Genomic DNA, 19,243 nt, shown 5'->3' with positions numbered 1-19,243 from the left:
AAAGAGAGGCTCTGGAGAGAGAAAGACAACACCTGAAGGGTGAAAGAGAGAATCTTGAGAGTGAAAGACAACACCTGAAGAGTGAAAGAGAGGCTCTAGAGAGTGAAAACCAAAACCCAAAGTGTGAAAGAAAGAACCTGAAGACGTTATGGGACAAAGTAGTGGGGAAGAAAACTAAGCAGCAGCGCATGGGGAGAGCCATGGCTGGGGAAGCTTTGTACTGCTCAAAGGGACCACACACTTCCCAAGGAGGACCAGCTAAAGAAATCGGTAGTATGCAGAAAGGTTTCCCGAGCACATAAAAAGGCTATGATTACCAACTGGCCAAAGAGACAGACGCTGTGCTTGACTACATCAGAACTATGTTTATAACCAGTCAATATGAACTTCTACCAATCCATCCAAAACCTGATAAAGGAGACCTGAATGACGATACTACTGGAACTACAAAATTACTGGGACTACTACTATTTAGCATTCTGAAAAAATAAAAATGAAAAAGTCCTCATGTTCTTTAAAAAAAATAAATCAATAAAATGTAAAAAGCTCAAAAAGCTTTTTTAAACATTGGCAACTGTGTATTTGATTTACCTCGGAATGGGTGCAGCTGGTTCATGGCGCATGTGTTCGAGCTTTAGCCTCTGTATTTGGCATTTCAGTGCATCGAGCAGTTGAAACTATAGCAAGCAAAGGCAAAAGGAGCTGTGCGGTCGATGTTTGTGCAAGTGGTCTTCCACATAGTCCCATGCTGTGCTGGGTTTAGGGTGTGTTTGCAGGGAGAGCCCAGCGCTTACAGGCTAAGAGGATTACAGTGGAGCATTGCAGGGACTGTCAGAATACAGAGCGCGCGCGCGCGTGTGTGTGTGTGTGTGTGTGTGTGTGTTTTCTCTACACATTTGGAAGAGAGAAAACAGAGCTGTGATGTAGTTGATAAAATTGCAGGCCTGGCACAGGCTCTGCTCAGAATGGTGAGAGAGCACTGGAGGAGTTTGGGAGTTTATTAATAGCGTTTAGCTCACTACAGAAGGAGTAGATCAGGGCTTTGCTGGGAAGGATGATGATAGGGTTTGATCACACCATTTAGCACAACATTGTCATGTCCATGCTGTGCATGGTTCTAAAGAAAAGGATCTATGTTATTCAATCCAATAAATTTCAAATTCAAATTTTCTGTTTCTCATGAATGAATGTGGACTATAGGATGGGGGGTGTCAACTGTTTGTGTGTGTGCGCGTGTGATTTAGACGGTTGAGAGAGTTGAGAGATAATTTCATGACAACGAACCAATTAAAATCAAAATTATTCACACTGTGTTGACAAGAGACACACACACAAACACACACACACAAAGAGAGAGAGAGAGAAACAAAAAGAATCACAATCAGGGCTCACCAGATCTCTCAGAGTCTCTCTGACAGGCCCTAATCCACTCCGCCAATTGAAAAACAAAAAGTAGCAGAGAGAATAGCAGTGTGGCAGTATATGAATGTGCCCCCAACAAATATATAATTCACACACACACACACACACACACACATCTTTCACACTTACACATCCATACTCACATGTACACATGTATACACCATTGAACTACACACATCTATATTCACATGCACAAACAAACACCCCACACAAATGTTTGGTCTTTGTGCAAATTCACTTGGAGGTAGGCCAACATTCTAGATATAAAATATGTGACAATAAACATAGCCTCAGTACGTTTCATTTCATGCATTTACATCTTGATCCACACAAACACTTTCACACTCCTTTGCCTCACACTCACAAACACAAGAAACACTCGGGTGGCCTTCGGTAGCAGGAGGGATGTCAGTGCACAAAACACTGGCTTGAAATGTTTTTAACCCCCATTTCAATGAAGACCATCATACCTTGCAAGGTATAGCATTCTTTCACTCTCCTGGAGAACCTCAGGCTGTTCCTGGAACCAGCAAAGCCAGTGGTTTTGGCCTCTGTCTGAAGCACAAAGGGGGTATGCAGGAGGCGTAGCGGAGCATGTCAGGAGGGTGGGCAGAGCCCTCTCCCAGCAGTGGCAGAGGAGAAAGGGCACATGGAGCACAGTGGCTACGGTTGACACCTGCAGGAGGCGACATGTGGGCAGGGCCAGTATGAGCCCACTTGGACCCATCTGCCACCACAGAAAACTCACCTGCTGTGTGTGTGTGTGTGTGTGTGTAGATTTGTTGACATTGTTCATGAGTCAGTGAATCATGTTTTTGGTGGATATCATGTTTTCAGCTCACAAATATTATAAATAATAATACAGGTAATAAAACAGGGAAGAAAGTAGATGTTAGCCGGTGCAGCATTTACTTAATTCATTATTCATCTTTTATGTTAGTGTGTAACTCTCATATTGTAGTCTCCTGAAAGACAGACAGAGGCAAATATAGGCAAAGATAGCATTCAACTGTTATTCAGGGATATCCCACCATTGGGAGTGGACGATTAGGGGTGCTGGAGTAGGAAGGTATTTGTAGTACATTCCTGTTGTAGGCCTTCCTATAGTGTTTAACTGATTTCCATAACTGAAATACATTATAATGTTTAAAAGTTTAGAAACGTGAGCATAATACTCCAGAAGATGTAGCGTCCTGGTGTGTGAATGAGTAGTAATCTTTCTGAAACAATAAGTTTGATTTAATTCTCGTTTTCATTTCCTTGTGGATTGTATTATTTTATTTGAAACATTTGACTCAAAATAAAGAAATAGTGCAAAAATGTGAAAAGGCACTACAGGATGCATCTTGAATAAACGAAAACCTCGACCAGATGTTGTAAACTTAGAACAGTAATTATGTTCTAAGAATGTTGATAAAAAAGAACAGGAATTTACAATATATACATTTGCCTGCATAGTATCCCAAGTGTTCCATCGACTGCACTCTTCTGGATGAGGATCTCGGATGTTGTTCCTGGGATCTGCTGGAGCCACTCTCCCAGTTTGATGGTCATCGTCCCTAAACCCCTGGTGCCCTGATTGCTACCAGAGCCAGTGTTTCCTCTTCTTTTAGCGTCTCATGTTCCTTGTTGCTGATGTTGCTATCTCTTGCGATTGCTACATCCATCACTATGACTCTTTTCTGCTGTTTATCCATCACTATTATGTCTGGTGGTTTGGCTATTACCATCTTTTAAACAATTTTCTGGTATACGATGTCTTATCAAAGATAACCCATCCACACTCTAAGAGCATCCACACCATCATCAATCAAATTCTTCGTCTGAGCAGCTGTCACTACTACACAGACATACACAGAGACAGAGCGAGAGAGAAGGATGAAAGTGAACACAGCAACAAATGAAAAGAACCAAACACCATCAATTCTTACCTACCTCAACCCTCTCAGTTTACAGAACAAGCAAATGTGAGAACTGTGACTCACCATTCCCCCCCACCACCTGGAGCTCAGGATACTTCTGTTTAATGTAGTTAATCATGCTGATCTGAAACACCGAGTTTCCCTGAGATGAGTCCTAAAACAATAGACACAGCCTTCAGACCAAATTCACTATGTCCAATCACAGTCCTGTGTTACACAGCCTCATAGCAAAAATAGTTTGTCATTTGATTCAGGCACCATACTCAGGATGGAGACTAATCCCACTCCCTTTAGGACCTTAAGACCTACCAGCACCACCACGTCCACTCCTGCCTGCACGAGCAGGTCCAGCCGGTACTTGTCATCCTCACGGGTAACGATGGCAGCGCCACACAGCAGCTGTTTGCGGGAGTCTTTAGAGGCCAGAGGGTAGTCTCTGTTCTTCTTCAGATCAGTGCGAGCAATTATAGCCACCAGCTCATCACTGTCGTTCACAATGGGCAGTTTACCTGCAATCAACAAGCGTCCCCACGACCGACCCGTTACTCAGAGAAGAAGTGGAGAAGTGAAAATAACCTTTCAAAGTCCTTTAGAAGCAGTTTCACTTCTCAAGCTGAAAAGATGAAGAATCAGACCTTTTTTTGCTGCACTGCAGGATGTCATTGGCCTCTTTGAGTGTAACACCTGCTGGTGCAACCACTAAATCTTCCCTCTTTGTCATTGCCTGGCAAATATCACAAATAAATCACAAAAAGATGTGAGTTTAAAGAATGTGATTTTATACACACACACACACACACACACACACACACACACACACACATATATATATACACATTTTTTATTTTTATATATATATATATATATATATATATATATATATATATATATATATATATATATATATATATATTGCCCTCTTTCACACACTGACACAGAAATATCACAATTTCATGATAGTTCTATTCCACCTATATTTTTAAGCATTGTATGTCATATGCGATTCATTTGTGTTTTTAAAAACCTTTTGTATATTGTATGTACAATCAAAGATGAATCACAAACCTCTTCCAACAGCCGGTCATAGTCCTTCTCTGAGAGGAAGTCAATGTCTCGTGACGTCACGATTCCCACAAGCTTGCTGCCCATCTTGCCGGTTTCGGTGACAGGGATTCCAGAGAAGCCGTGTCGCACCTTGGCCTCAAACACATCTCCGACCGTGTGCTGTGGACTCATCACCACCGGATCCGTGATGAAGCCCTGCTCGAATTTCTGCCATGACACCATATATTGCTCTGCTGATGAGAGGCCTCAGGGAAGCTTGTGTGTAAATCTGCATGTTCAACGTGTTGTTCATTATATTCCTATTAAGACAATTCACTGAAAGTTTGACACCTTAACTTTCCGGACTTCATTTGCTTGGAACTCTGGGGTGCAATTGTGATGGATGATCCCAATACCGCCCATGAGCTGTAATACAAAATCACAGAAAGCTAAATGGAAAAGCAACAGGACTTCATGGTTTTGAGTGTGTGGGGGATACTCACAGCCATAGCGATGGCCATGGAGGATTCAGTCACAGTACCCATGGGGGAGGAAATAAGCGGCGTCTTCAGGGTTATCTTCCGGGTCAGAGCAGAGGTCAGATCCTGAATGACAGACGCAAATGGTAACAGAAAGGAACCAATGTTCTACAGAACAATTATCTTTGTTTATGTTCATGCTTGTATTTTCATACAGACTATGCATTGCACAAAGATAAGAACAGTTTGGGGTGTTACTTTGGACAGCTTTCACATATGCACACATCTCTATCCCATTATTAATTTGACTTCAAGTGACTTGGATGTGCTCATTCAAAGCACAAATATTGCTGTTTTTATAAGCAGGGCATCAGTTTAACCTCCCTGTGGTAAGACAGACAAAAACATCCTACGTTCTCTCCCACATTCTAGCACACACACACACAAAATGTAACACCAAATATAAATACCACAATATATACTATCCCATATCCATTACACATGGGAATTTTGGTTCGCGCCTCCCTCACACTGTCATACACACACACACACACACACACACACCCACACACCCCTCAGCCTCTCTGCCTGTGACAACACACCCTATGCACCTGGGATGCCAACACCACCAATTTTGCACATCTTATTTGCACTCCTTCATCCCTCTCTTACACTATGCCACACTCCACCCTCTGTTGTAGTCGTGTTCACACTACATGGCAACTGACTCAGCTCCTCCATCTCACTGAAGGTAGAGGAGACCGCCAGCTCACTAATTAATTAGGAAGATCCCGCCCCCTCCACTAAATCATTACTAGATGTGCTGTATTTACTGAAACACACACACTGGTAAGCCCTTATGGGGCATGTCAGGATACCTGCTGAGCTGTTTTGGTGCATTTTGCAAAAGTACTCACCACTTCATCTGAGGTAAAGTCAATGAAGCCAGGCAGGATCAGAAAATCACTGAATCAAAGACCACAGAACAAACAAACAAAGAAAAACTGATACTAAAAATACATTATACTAACAACCTAGCAAATACAAGTCACATCAGAAGTAGATGTACGCTAAAGAAAGTCTATTCTGTCTGTGCTCTCATGTAAACAGAGTTAAAACGTAAGCGTTTTACTGATCCGCGGATCGAAATATTTATCCAGTGGGTGTTGGCCGAGGATGCTAAAGCTATTTCTATTCGTTACGCTTTGCCCTTTCTCCATTTCGACGTGCTATCCTTTTATTCGGGAGAGCCGATGTCTCGCATTCGCAGCATGCAAACAACAACCGTCATTATCGTACTCAAGTAGTACACACGGATTTAGTGTGATATACTTCCAAGACTGAACAATGATGCTTTATTCTTAGTGAATGTGAATGAAAATCCCGCTTCTCGGGTTACTCACAAGACGATAGCGTCGCGTGCTTCAGACAACAAAAAACGACGTCAAGGAACACAGCTGGTCTTCATCTGCGACCGTTACAGAGTAGCCTCTGTGGCATCTCTCAAAGTCAAGCGAAAGTCTAGCCCTTAGCTAAATCACCCAGAATCACAGTTGGAGTTTACACATTTTAAAGACTCGACCTGCTCAGTTTGAGAAAACTCTCATCCTCTCAACGTGGTGGATGACGACGGGACATTTTAAGGGCGCTCACGTCTCTCAGCTCCGGCATGGAACTGAAATACTGATAGTGCGTTTCAGTTGGATTTGGATGTGAAGTGAGAGAGAACAGACGGGCGATGCGCCTTTGTTTTACTGTCCACGCTATTAGCTGGCCAGCCCAGTTCAGGTCTGACGTGTGAAATTTACGTTTGGATGAGACAAAAATGTTTTTGACTTGGGTTGAAATAATCATCTTGCTTATAAAAGGAGGACTGGTGATGTAGCAAATCCACACAATCGTTTTGAAGCCGTGGTCAGGCTGCCCAATACTCAACTTTATTATGTTATTCACAAAGGATCTGACACAGCCCCCAACTGAGCTTTAAACACCTGGAAGTTAATTTAGTCCATTCTGTAAATTGAAATGTACAGAGATATGGGTCTGTAAAACAAATGGAATGTGATGCTTTTGAGCATTGCTATGGCAAAATGTTTTCATATCTGTTCTACAACACAGATTATATCGGTCTTGATAATATAATTCTTAATCAGATTTATGGTCCTTTTTACTCTGATGACATGGGAATGTTAATATGATGGGCAAAGAAGGCAAGCAGTTATATTTGAGTAGTGCTGGACATTATAAATGAGTAAACATCACTATTTACACATTAGGACATTTTATTATACTATGACATGACTGTATTTCTCTGTAGAGACTGTAAATGTATAGGTCTATTTTATGTGATGATAATCCCCGAAAGGAATGTGTTCTTCTGAGACCAACAATATGGAATTGGGCTAAAATTGCACATCACTGAGAACCCAACCCAGTCTGTGCAACAGTTTAAAAGTACACAATCCAAAAGAAAAATAAAGTCCACTCCTAATGAACTTGTTTAGTGACACTAACGTTAACCTAGTGATGCAAACATGGTTAATTTTGCTGATCAGCACTCCTTTGAAACCGTAGGAGTCTCACCTCTCTGGTTCGTAGCCAGCCTGGATGCGCGTGGCGCTGTAGCGCTGAGCTGCAGTCTCATGCCCATGAGATGTGTTGTGGCCAAATGGCCCCTGGTGCTCAGGGTCGCGAGGCGACAGCTGCAATCTGGCTGGCTCTGTGTCGCCCACAATGAGGCGGTAGTCGATCTGGTAGCTGTCGTGCTTGCCATTGGCAAAGTGCTCATAGACATGGCCCTCCATGTAAGCGATGTCCAGTACTCCAATCCTCCTCTACAACCCTGCGTGAGCTGACGCCCCGGGCCTCCGCCCACCTCCCCTCTCCACCTGCACCACAGAGCGGCTCCTGGGACACTGCGTGCGCATTCACCAGTGGTTGTGCTGGAGCCACGCACACAATCCAAGTTTGTTCCTCAGATCGAGATGGAGAGCTTTCTCTTAGCTGAGGAGCAGAGTAAGAGATTCATCCAACATGCATCATACAAGCAGCAGCTGAATCAGGTAGAATGAAATACGGCTCTGATAGAGGCTTCGTCCCAAACAAAATAAAGCTACTGGGTGTCTTGGTAAGACTCTGTAAGTGGTGATCCCTAAAAAGGCCTGTCTGCTGCCATTGGACTACTGTTTTCTCTAAAGTGCTGTCTGGAATGTTGTCAGAGACAACATTCAGAGGGATTGGGAAGGAAAGCCTCTTAGTCACTACCTGTACTGCCCTCATTGCCATTGAAATATAACAAGGTTATAGTCAAGCTCTGAAGCTTCACTCAACACTCTGCCCAACCGCCTTTAATGCTCATAAAGTAGGAGTTTGCAGAATTTGTTTGTTGTTATGCTACACACTAAATGCATGGCACACAAATGTTTGATGCAGCAAAATGTCAGTGCTTTTTTAACAAAGGAGAAATGAGCACATATGCACCTTCCCTATATTATGTGAAGATGGATAATAAAATGATAACAGGTGTATCTATTTGTTGTTCTTATTTTAATATTCACATCAGGCTTGTGATTTTGCAAGGAAATTGTAACATAAATGTTCCTAGTGTTCTAGGGTTACTCTCCTGGGCTCATATTCTAATACAGGTGTGATAAGAACTTATATTTCTAAAAGAAACAATCTTTAAGAAACAACTGCATTTGCATAAAGGATTTATCTTTTATCTTAATGCTTAATGTTTTAGTGTGCTAATGTCTGATTTTAAGTACACTTAGTTAAAAAGGCTACCACAAGTACTGTTCAAGTTCAAGTTCAAGTTTGGTTTATTCGTCACATACATAGTCATACACAGTATAACTCGCAGTGAAATGGTGGAGAGTGCTCTGTCCAAACTGAGGAAAAGAAAACAGGGGTGCATAGAGAAATATAGACATTCTCTATATGTGAAATATATATATGCAAAGATAAATATATATATATATATATTCTATGTATGTACAAAATATATTAACAATGTATGTACAATATATGTACATTATGATTATATACACAATGTACAATGTATATGGTTGTGTATATATGTACACAATCTACAGAATGTACAGATCCATTTCGTATAATAACATATCTACAGTTGTTGTGTAACAAGGTCATTGAATATAAATATATATATACAGATATACAGTTATGTTACATTGTGGTGGTGGTCCCCACAGTTTATCAGTTTCCCTGATTCAGGGCCCGAATGGCCTGTGGGAAGAAGCTGCTCTTCAGCCTCTCTGTCTTGGTCTTCAGGGAGCGAAAGCGCCTCCCTGACCTCAACAGAGAGAAGAGTCTATTGTTGGGATGGGTGGGGTCCTTCACAGTCCTCCTGGCCTTGGTCTGGCACCGCTTGTAGTAGATGGTCTGCAGGTCAGGAAGTTCCGTGTGAGTGATGCGCTCTGCTGAACGCACTACCCTTTGGTGTGCTTGTCTGTCCTGCTTGGTGCTATTCCCAAACCAGACTGTGATGTTCCCCGTGAGGATGCTCTCGATAGTGCAGGTATAGAAGTTCCGCAGTACCTTGGAGGGCAGTCTGAAGGACAGGTCCTGCGAGATGTGAACACCAAGGTACCTGAAACTATCTACTCTCTCCACCGTGGTTCCACTGATCCTCACAGGTTGGTAGTGCCGCTCCTGCTTCTTGCTGCAATCCACGATCAGCTCCTTTGTCTTACTGACGTTTAGGAGGAGATAATTTTCCTGGCGCCAGTTTTCCAGGTGTTTAATCCAGGTAGGCCCTCTCGTCGTTGTCCGAGATCAGACCCATGACAACGGTGTCGTCAGCAAACTTGACAATGATGGTGGAGCTGGAAGTGGCTGTGCAGTCGTAGGTGTACAGTGAGTAGAGCAGGGGGCTTAGGACACAACCCTGAGGAGCTCCAGTGCTGAGGGTGAGGGTGGATGAGGCGCAGTTGCCCACCCGTACTGATTGTGGTCTGTCTGTTAGGAAGTTGGAGATCCAGTCGCACAGGGATGTATGCAGTCCTAGATCCCCCAACTTAGTAGTGAGTAGGGAGAACTGTAGTCGACAAATAGCATTTTAACATAATTTCCCCTCCCTTCGTCCAGGTGAGTCGGTGTAGTGTGGAGCAGATGTGCAATTGCATCGTCAGTGGAGCGGTTGTGGCGGTATGCAAACTGCAGTGGGTCCATGGAGGCTGGCAGTGAAGATGTGATGAAGTCTCCGACTAGCTTTTTAAAGCACTTCATCACGACTGATGTGAGGGCGACAGGTCGGTAGTCATTGAGGTCGGAGGGTCGAGGTTTCTTCGGGACGGGGACGATGGTGGATCGCTTGAAGCTGGACGGGACGATACCGAGCGTCAGGGAGAGATTGAAGATGTCGGTGAATACCGGGGCTAGCTGATCTGCGCAGGCTTTGAGGACCCTCCCGCAGATACCGTCTGCTCCCATCGCCTTCCTGGTATTCACCCTTTTAAACACTCTTCTCACGTCACTCTCCGTGATGATGAGAGGGCGCTGTTCTATGGTGGGCCTCGCGCATGTGCCATTGGCTGCGCCGATAGTGCCATTAGCACTAGCGCTGCTAGCATTAGTGCTGTTAGCACTAGCGCCGTTAGCATTAGCGCTGCTAGCATTAGCGCCGTTAGCATTAGCGCTGCTAGCATTAGCGCCGTTAGCATTAGCGCTGCTAGATGTAGCCTCGAAGCGAGCGAAGAATGTATTCAGCTCGTTCGCCAGAGACTCATCCGCACTCATCAGTCCGGAGGGTGGGCTCCTGTAGTCCGTGATCGTCCGTAGTCCCTGCCACAGGGATCTAGAGCCACTCTGCTGTCACAAAATATTAACTAGTTTCAACTTTGCTAATAGTTCTACTGATTTTCATAATTTTCTTCTTCTTTCCATTTGTTGAACATTAAACAGCTGTTTCATCCTCTCTCTCTCTCTCTCTCTCTCTCTCTCTCTCTCTCTCTCTCTCTCTCTCTCTCTCTCTCTCTCTCTCTCGAAGCTCCGCCTTGTGGTTTTAATATGCTCATCCACAATTCAATATAGAGCTCTACAGTCTATATCTGCACAGAGCTCATGACTTTATAAAAGTCCACACTGCAAAATGTGCATAGTACTGACGTTTACATTACAATGCTCTGTCCAGTCATGCCAAAGCCTGTTTTATTTCAATTCAATGTATGTACATGAATTACTTGACGACATGAATAGAAATCTATAGAGGCATTACTCATTATGTCATGACCCTGTTATCTATTAGAAACCCACAATTTATCTGAATTAATTATTCATAAATAAATTGTCAGCTTCATGTCCATTCAGATTTCAGTGGAGATCAGCAGGGGTCTATTGCTGTGTATTATTATTTATAACACTGTTCCTGCAAACTGTGAGAACAGACACACACAGGTTATTTTCCAGTCCTTGAGTGCTTTTGTGGCACTGCTTGACAGTTGGTGGAGTGTTCCCTAAAAGAGCCACTGAGCATGATGGATTCGGTAGTAGGAGTTTAGTGAGCAGAGAGGACGAAGACTTACGAGTGCAGGCCATGAACACCCCCCTCCACCTGAGCAGACATGGTCCTCTTCTCAAACTTCAGCTCTCCAGAGTACATCACAGAGCTACACTCAACATAGAAAATGACATTACACACAAGCATTCACTCACACACAGCTTCCTCTCTTCCATTTTCTGCTGACCTTCCAAAGAACCCTTGATGCTATAAAAGATAAGAAAGACCATAAATAGAAATGTGTTTGTAGACAAAATATATCCTAGCATTTGAAAAACTGATGTTTTTCAGTGTACATGAAAAGGGAAGTAGATTCATCTTAACCCACATCTTGTTTTTTCAGTAGATGAGTACTGCTGCTGAGCCTTCTTACAATGACAATGGTTTTATTTAAGCCCTATTCAGTAATTACACAACACTGAAAACATCACAGTAAAACAGCAGTATGACCAGCACTTAAGAGTAAATACCTGAGTGCTTTTCACTTGGCTTAGAAGATTTTAAAGCATGCATTAATGCTACATAAGACCATATTGGGGTATTTGAGAAAATCAACAGCAAAGCTAAAGGTCCAGAGATTATAAAGGTTACCTTGAAGGTGATACACATAATATGGGTTTTCCCAGAAACTAGTAAACCCAGCTGACATTTGCTAGACAGCAAACATTGGAGGTGTCTAGTGGACAGGAAATATCTACAATAAACCTTTTATATTTGTTTATCAGGGAGTGTGTATTCTCACAACAGTTTTGAGGAAAATTGCAAATAAATGAAAATCCAGGAAGTTGCAAACAAATTTGATTCTTTTCACTAAACAATGGTTTCTCAATTGCATGCATCTGCGTGCACAAGGAAAACAACTCCTAAATAGAAATAACATTATCACATTAAATGATTTAAGGTATATGATCACAGGAAACAAAAGAAAGTCTGATTGCCTTTAAACTAGGTTTGAATCCTTTAAGCAGACAACCTCAGAGCAATGGAAAACTGAGCCGAAAGCAAAAACTTTGGCCAAGTGTGAAAAGGCCATCCATAATTACCATAATAAATGTTATCTCACGGTGCACCCTTGTTGAAATGATGATCAAGTAGAAATGTGTTCATTTTCAATAGACTAGGTTCCTTTTTTCCATTACACTAGCATAATGTCCTTAGTGGTTGCAGCCTATTCTGGTAACACCCTCATAGCAGGACAAACATTATAGAAGTATGGATAGGCTTGCTTGGTGAATGTTTGTCTGAAGGTGTGCACATATCTGTTGTTGAGAGGATCAAAGAAGGAGATCAGACCACTGTCCCAGTCCAGGAGCACTCTGATCTGCTGGAGGGTCTGCTTCATGGCAAGAGGCATCAGCCTCTCGTCTGACACTCCTATCCCATATTTACCCTTGTACTAACCCACTTGCCACAAGCCATGCTTTATGAGGTCCTCACAGACTCACAGAAGAAAAAGTGATACAGCCTATTAAAGAATGTCATGCTTCAGTTACATGCTTTTTTCTGTACTCACACTTCCTCCAAATGTCTCACAGAATCAAATCATTTTCAACCTGCCATGAAGTGGATACAAATCAACAGAACGGCATAAAGAGAAACCACAACAACAGATGAATAAACAAAACAAGACTTTCCATGTTCAACTTGACATCTTTATTAGTTGGTAGTTGTTTAGTTGTTTTTATTTTTTGCTTTCTGCGGAATATGTAAGGACCTGTTTCCACTGAAATATAAACCACTAAACAGAACTAAAGTGCTGAAAGGCATATGTGGAAAAGGAAAACATTACACAATCAAAAACAACCATATTTTGTGCATCTTACTAATTAATTAAATTTCAGTTCTAATTCAATGATTACATCCAACCTAGACATACAGGTTTTGCCTGTTAGAACATAGGGGAATCGTTTTAGCAATATATATTGCTGACTGAACTGACTGGCATCTATTTAGTGCAAATCTCATGGTCATTCCATGGAAAACTACAATGAACACAAGCTGCAGTACAAGATCTCATCATGCATCTTACTGAGATGTAATCTGATCTCCATGTACTGTTCAGAGGAATTCAAAGTCTTTGTCCAGCTCTTTGAAATTAAAATATTAAGTCACAAATAATGATTCCTATGAACATTAAACATATGTAACAAATGTGTCTTTAATAACAGGAACATTGAAAGGAGAAACAGTAACTTCCATAAACTGTAAGAAACAGGTGAACTGGGCTTGGCAAGAGTAGAGGTTAAGAAAGGTCTGCTTGTGTGTGCACATGTGTGCATGCATACCAGCTTGTTCAATATTATTTTTCATTTTTATCACATACTGAAAGTTGCCTAGGTGCTCTGCTACATCAGTCACCATTCCAGAGGCCTTGATCCTGAAAGAACATGCAGGAATGGATGTTGGCAGATTCCATGTGCTGAATGTACACATAGAATTAACAGATACAGAATATATCCTCCTACAAGAGAGGTTTATTGGTAGCTACAAATACATAAAACAGTTTAGTCAAAGTGTTTCCAAAAAAGATCTTATAGCAACTTTAATGATAAAGCATACCAGACTTCACAAGTATTTTTGTTGCATAATTATCTCTGACTCACCCACTAGAGGGCACAACATCCCTATTTAGTCATTTAGTGGTAGTGAATGGCCTGGGCCAATTAAAATTAGACTAACCTTAGCCTTCTATGTTTTATTAAATTATCCTCTCTTCATTATGTTACACCTACATGATTCAATTATTTCTCCAATTCCCACAATGCCTTAGACTCAACCGTCACACTAATCCTTTAAGGTAGAAGTTCTCCTATTGATTGGTTGTCAGCCTTAGTCAGCTTTATGATTGTATAAGAGACATTAAATTTAAATTATTCAATTGTTTAGTTATTGCAATTAATTTGTTTAAAAAATGTTACAATGGCGTAATAGTCAGCAAATATATCTATGTGTAAGGATATAGGCATGCAAATTTTGATACAAGGTTTCTTATTTACGCATTTTTGATGATGATTATACTACTGCAGCACTGTGTGATGCTAATTAGACTACTGAAGTGCTCTGTGATGCTAATTAGACTACTGAAGTGCTGTGTGATGCCAGCTAGACTACTGCAGTTCTGTATGATACCAGTTAGACTACTGCAGCACTGTGTGATGCTGATTAGGCTAATACAGTGCTGTGCGATGTTGATTAGACTGCTGCAGTGTTGTTCTTTATGGGCTTCCTGTCTGTAGGTTAAAGAAGCTGCAGAACATTCAGAAAATGGCTGCTGGAGTTCTTACACACACCAGCTTAAGGGAACATATAACTACTACACTCAAACATTTACACTGGGTTCCTGTTCGTGGCTGTGTGCAGTACAAAATCCTTCTCTTGGTTTTTGCCCTCATGGTCTGACCTGTCCATCCCTTTCTGGTGTTCCTCATATGTCTTTTCCTTCACTCTGTCTCCATCCCTCTGACACTCATCTGCTCTCTGTCCCTCACATCACACTCTGCACTATTGGCGTTTCTGGAGCTGCAGACCCAAGGCTTCTTCCTCCAGCTGCTCATTTACAAGAATTTCATAACTCATCTCTTTGTCTGAGATCATTTCAACCTTTAATTGGTTACTATAGTATGCACTTGCATCAATGTTATGTCTATTTTTTAACCAGTTTTACTCCATCCTGTTATCTTATTTATATATTTGAATCTTCTTTATATTTTATTTGACCTTTTTTATATTGTATGAACTTGTAAAGTGTCATTGGGTAACAAGAAATGCCCGTAATTTCTTAATTAGAATAAAATTCTTCTTCTTCTTCTTCTTCTTCTTCTTCTTCTTCTTCTTCTTCTTCTTCTTCTTCTTCTTCTTCTTCTTATTATTATTATTATTATTATTATTATTATTATCAAACATTGTATTGATCATCCTTTCAAAGGTTGCTGGTGTTACTTTTGGGCTATTATTATCAAATTTAGAATGGTGCGTTTTGCCTGGAATTAGTTTCTTTTGTATTGAGCAACCTAATGGAAAAAGTTGTTCTTGAGCATATAATCTACTATTTTTCACTTAATGAATCGTTGATTTCAAGCATGCCTATAAAGCAGATCATTCTACGTGCACAGCACTGACAAAAATGATCGACAAGATATTTTTACAAGAAAATGATGGTCGGAATCGTATTACTTGACTTTACTGTGGCATTTGTTATTAACAAAACAAAGTATATATGGGTTTAGTCTATGGTAAAACAGCAGTTTCTCCTCCCCTAGATGCTTTCATTGTGGTGTTTCCCAGGGGAGCTGTCAGGAAAGAGCTGTCTAAGCTCTGGTTAGCTGAGAATGAATCTGCAAGCCTCACACTGCCCTGTCAGTAAGGAGAGCGAGCATGCCTCTCTCATGCCTCAGAGCTCAGGAGAGGCTGGCCTGCGGTCTAATGGGCGTCTTTAGGAATATCTGTGATAGTAAACACAATATAAATTATGCGAGAGCTCAACATAGTCACACTGCCAGGCAGGTTAGTTAAACCAAAACCCAAAACAGGTGCAGCGTGCAGATCTGTATTGTCTTGGTCACCACAGTATGGAACAAGTTACCAACTATGATCATGGGAGTACACAGTTTTGTTGGTGGAGCCCAGGAAGAGCAGCTGCTACCTCAGCTAATGGGGATCCAAATAAAGACACGAAAAATAAAGACATTTCAGTAGTTATAGGAAGTAAAGCTGTTCTGTAGAATTCAGAATTACAACTCAGATTGCATATGTTTGCAGGACAAAGTTATATTGTTTTGCTGACAAATATGAAAGGATGATATCAAAGTTGTTGTTTTGGAGCAGAACAGCATCTAGTCTGGTAGGCTACTACTTCAACTACTCACTTCTTCAAGAGGTATCCACAGTACTTCAGGTACAAACCGTTCTATTCTATCCTCTACAGATTTCTGTGAGTTTATGTTTGCATAATATGAATTTCTGTTTACATTCATCAACTTTTTTTATGAAATATACTGTATAGTGAATTTGCTGAAGTCTACACCATAATGAAGTTTATGAAAAACAATGTTTATGAAAAAAAAGCATTTAAATGCTCATCAATCAAAGAGTATTAATTTTGTAAAATTGTTGGGTAGTTAAAATAGTTTTATTTTCTGCTTTCTACTAATTTTACTTCACTTGTTGTGAAGGAAAAAAAAACTACTAAGCAACCACATGTAACTTATGATGTGTTCTAATCTGAAATTGTTTAGTGGATGAAACACTGCAGGTGCTGTTGTTGTTAGTGCTAACTGCTTTATAGTACAGAAATAATAAATGCTGAATCTCCTGATTGCCTTATTATCGCAAATTTTCTGCCTTACTCTATTTTAGGGAAAACAATGGCGCTGTTAAAGCTCAACCAAGCTACTAAGAGTTTCACCAAAGCACAGGATTACAGAAATGACATGATGCTGCTGATGCAGCCCTATGCTAACTGGGAGCAGTATCTATTGCCGGCACCCGTCTCCATCGATTTACTGGCTCAGCTGGTACGCATTTCTGCTGCAGATGACTTCTCCATCAATAAAAATCCACCAAAAGATGGGTTCAAATTCATCAGATACCCCAATTCTTTTAGGGCCTGCCTCTTTCAAGTATGTAATGGTTGCTGGCAAGCCTTTAATGTTGCTCACAAGAACATGGACCAAATTCGTATGTACACCGGACAGGTTCCAGAGTACATCAAAAACTCAGTTGGGCTCATAATACAGGAGGATGATGGTCTTGTCCAAGCCTTCTTACCAGCTGAGCTTCAGAACATTGCGCACATATCATCAGACTACTTAAACCTGGCCATCATGACTGAGAAACAATTCTCAGATATCATCAAGCTGATGCAAGAACTGGTGGAGGCTTTGGTGAATGCAAGACAGAGTCATGATGAGGAGATGGAAGAAATCAAGAAAAACATTGAGATAGCAAAGATTAAACGGGCTGAAGCTAAGGAGGCAAGCGACAGGGCCGAGGCTGCTTTCAATCTGGCTAATGAAAGATTAGCTGAGGACAGAAGGGCCTACCAGCAAGCAATGAAAGATTTGCCAAGTGGATGGGGCCTTTTTGGCCTGAAGCTAATATCAAGTATGTCAGAGCAAGCAATATCAATAGCCTGTGCATTTGCAACAGAATTTCTTCCAGGACAAATTATCCAAACCTATCTCCAGCGGACACTATTACACCAAAAGCCATAACACATGTGATCAAAAACTGAAAAGGCACTCCTGAAAGCCACAGAAACATGGCCACTGGAATGAAGAGTAACGTGGATGAAATGTTAGCAACAAGTAACATATTTTCTAAATCTATAACATTTCTACTAGTGGTTGAGAAAATGGAAGAACTTTGCAAAGGTAAGGAAATAAATTGGCCTGAGGTGTATGATCAGGAGAAGCAAACGGTAAAGTCTGATTACTTGGTGGGACTATTTCAGCAAGTCAGCAGAGATATACAGCAAGAAGCTGAATGCCCGATTAAATCCGAGGCACTAGGCATTTGTGACAAGGGTATCTCCACTTTAACAGAGCTAGGTAAATATGCTCCAGAGGGGAAATGTGATGATGCCAAAACAGAGGAGCTTATTAAAGCCATTGACGAACTGAATGTAAGGGCCATGGCCTTTTATTCCAAAAGCAAGTCTTTTACAAATCAGCCATCTTTCTTGACAGCACCCCCCGAGTCAAGTCAACAGCAAATCTATGACTCAGCAAATACAGATGTGGTCCAGATGCACTTAAAACAATCTCATCTACGTCTACAAATGGCTGAAACCCAGCTAAAAATTGCAAATGAACGGAACGAGAAGACTATGGACAACTTGGATCAGAAGAAAAAAGCTCTTGCTGAAATTGTGAGTGAGCTGAAACATTATAATCTCAAGGAGATCGACTTCAACAAGAGAATTGTGGTGCTAGCGAGAGGCCTGGAAATCATGGGGCAGGTGAAAGAACAGTGGGAGAAACTGGTGCACTTCTTTCAGATCATTTCAAACATTGTTAAGACCACTCTTAGTGAAAATCTTAAACATTTTAAGCAGACTGTTGAAATAGCTGTAGAGAACAACTACACCTACAGCATGTTTGTCAAAGACAAAATCTACACTAATGCTCTGAATGCTTCTGCCTACGCCTATTTGGTTAACATGATGTCTACCACTTACACTGAGGTGTCTGTCCAGTACCTGATGAACAATGTCAGTACTCTGGGAAGACTGATGACCATGGATCCAAACTCACCTCAGTTCCTTGCAGAGATTGACAAGTTAGGGAAGGAATGCGAATCTGCCCAAAATGGTATCAACAGCCTTGCAGCAAGAAACAGGAAGGAGTTTTACAACAGATGCGAGGAAAGAATAACTCAAATCAAGACAATCCTTACCCCAGCACTGGCCCCACTGAGTGAAAAGGACAATCTCAATCTGAAGAAGGCAATAGATGCAATGAAGGAACCAATTCAGAAGGTGGAGGAAGACAAACCAGCAACTGAGATGAAGGCTATAACTGAGGATGATGCTGACCAATATGCATAACTTCATAATAGTGCATTTAATAGTGCATTTTCCTATACTTTTCTTTTTTCTGTCATTTTAATGTAGTATGTATACAGTATTACATTTGACAAAAACATGATTAGAAGGTTTGACCTAATTCCTGTCTGTTAATTTATTCTGAATAATCAATTTTGTTCTTTTGATTAAATTACTGCAGCATCATACTGTCTCGTGTTGTTTTTCTTTGTGATTCAAAGAACTTTAAAATCCAAGAGGTAATATGTATGCCAAACAAACAAACAAAAAAACATTTCAGATTGCAGAGTAGCTATTACTAATTATTAGCTAT

The 19,243-nt window shown here is 41.1% G+C and overlaps 1 protein-coding gene and 1 long non-coding RNA gene across 4 annotated transcripts in view; one reads left to right on the top strand and one right to left on the bottom strand.

Moving 5' to 3' along the window:
- The window catches only part of LOC145656170 (uncharacterized), a 541,800-nt gene that overhangs the window by 319,211 nt on the left and 203,346 nt on the right, over positions 1-19,243 (top strand). The gene's annotated exons all lie outside the window — the stretch shown is intronic.
- Positions 3,659-5,951, bottom strand: LOC145656162 (inosine-5'-monophosphate dehydrogenase 1a-like). 2 transcript variants are annotated; one of them, XM_081709530.1, is made up of 3 exons: positions 4,892-5,951; positions 4,410-4,814; positions 3,659-4,068 (listed from the first exon to the last, which is right to left on the bottom strand). In XM_081709530.1, the coding sequence occupies exons 2-3, from the start codon at positions 4,629-4,631 to the stop codon at positions 3,946-3,948; spliced, it is 345 nt and encodes a 114-aa protein (XP_081565656.1). In that variant the 5' UTR covers positions 4,632-4,814; positions 4,892-5,951; the 3' UTR covers positions 3,659-3,945. The 2 variants fall into 2 exon arrangements, with proteins under 2 accessions (XP_081565656.1, XP_081565657.1); XM_081709531.1 differs by having other exon boundaries at positions 4,410-5,951.

This window comes from Electrophorus electricus, unplaced genomic scaffold (assembly GCF_041902795.1).
Source record: "Electrophorus electricus isolate QZ-2024a unplaced genomic scaffold, ASM4190279v1 Scaffold53, whole genome shotgun sequence".
Taxonomy (NCBI): domain Eukaryota; kingdom Metazoa; phylum Chordata; class Actinopteri; order Gymnotiformes; family Gymnotidae; genus Electrophorus; species Electrophorus electricus.
Note: the sequence above shows the minus strand (reverse complement) of the source record. Positions and strands in the feature narration are given on the sequence as shown.

Excerpts from the sequence above, each read along its gene's own strand:
- LOC145656162 (XM_081709531.1), bottom strand. The coding sequence starts at position 4,631 with ATGGTGTCATGGCAGAAATTCGAGCAGGGCTTCATCACGGATCCGGTG. Across the intron at positions 4,069-4,409 it reads ATGACCGGCTGTTGGAAGAG|GCAATGACAAAGAGGGAAGA; the intron begins GTTTGTGATTCA and ends GATATTTGCCAG.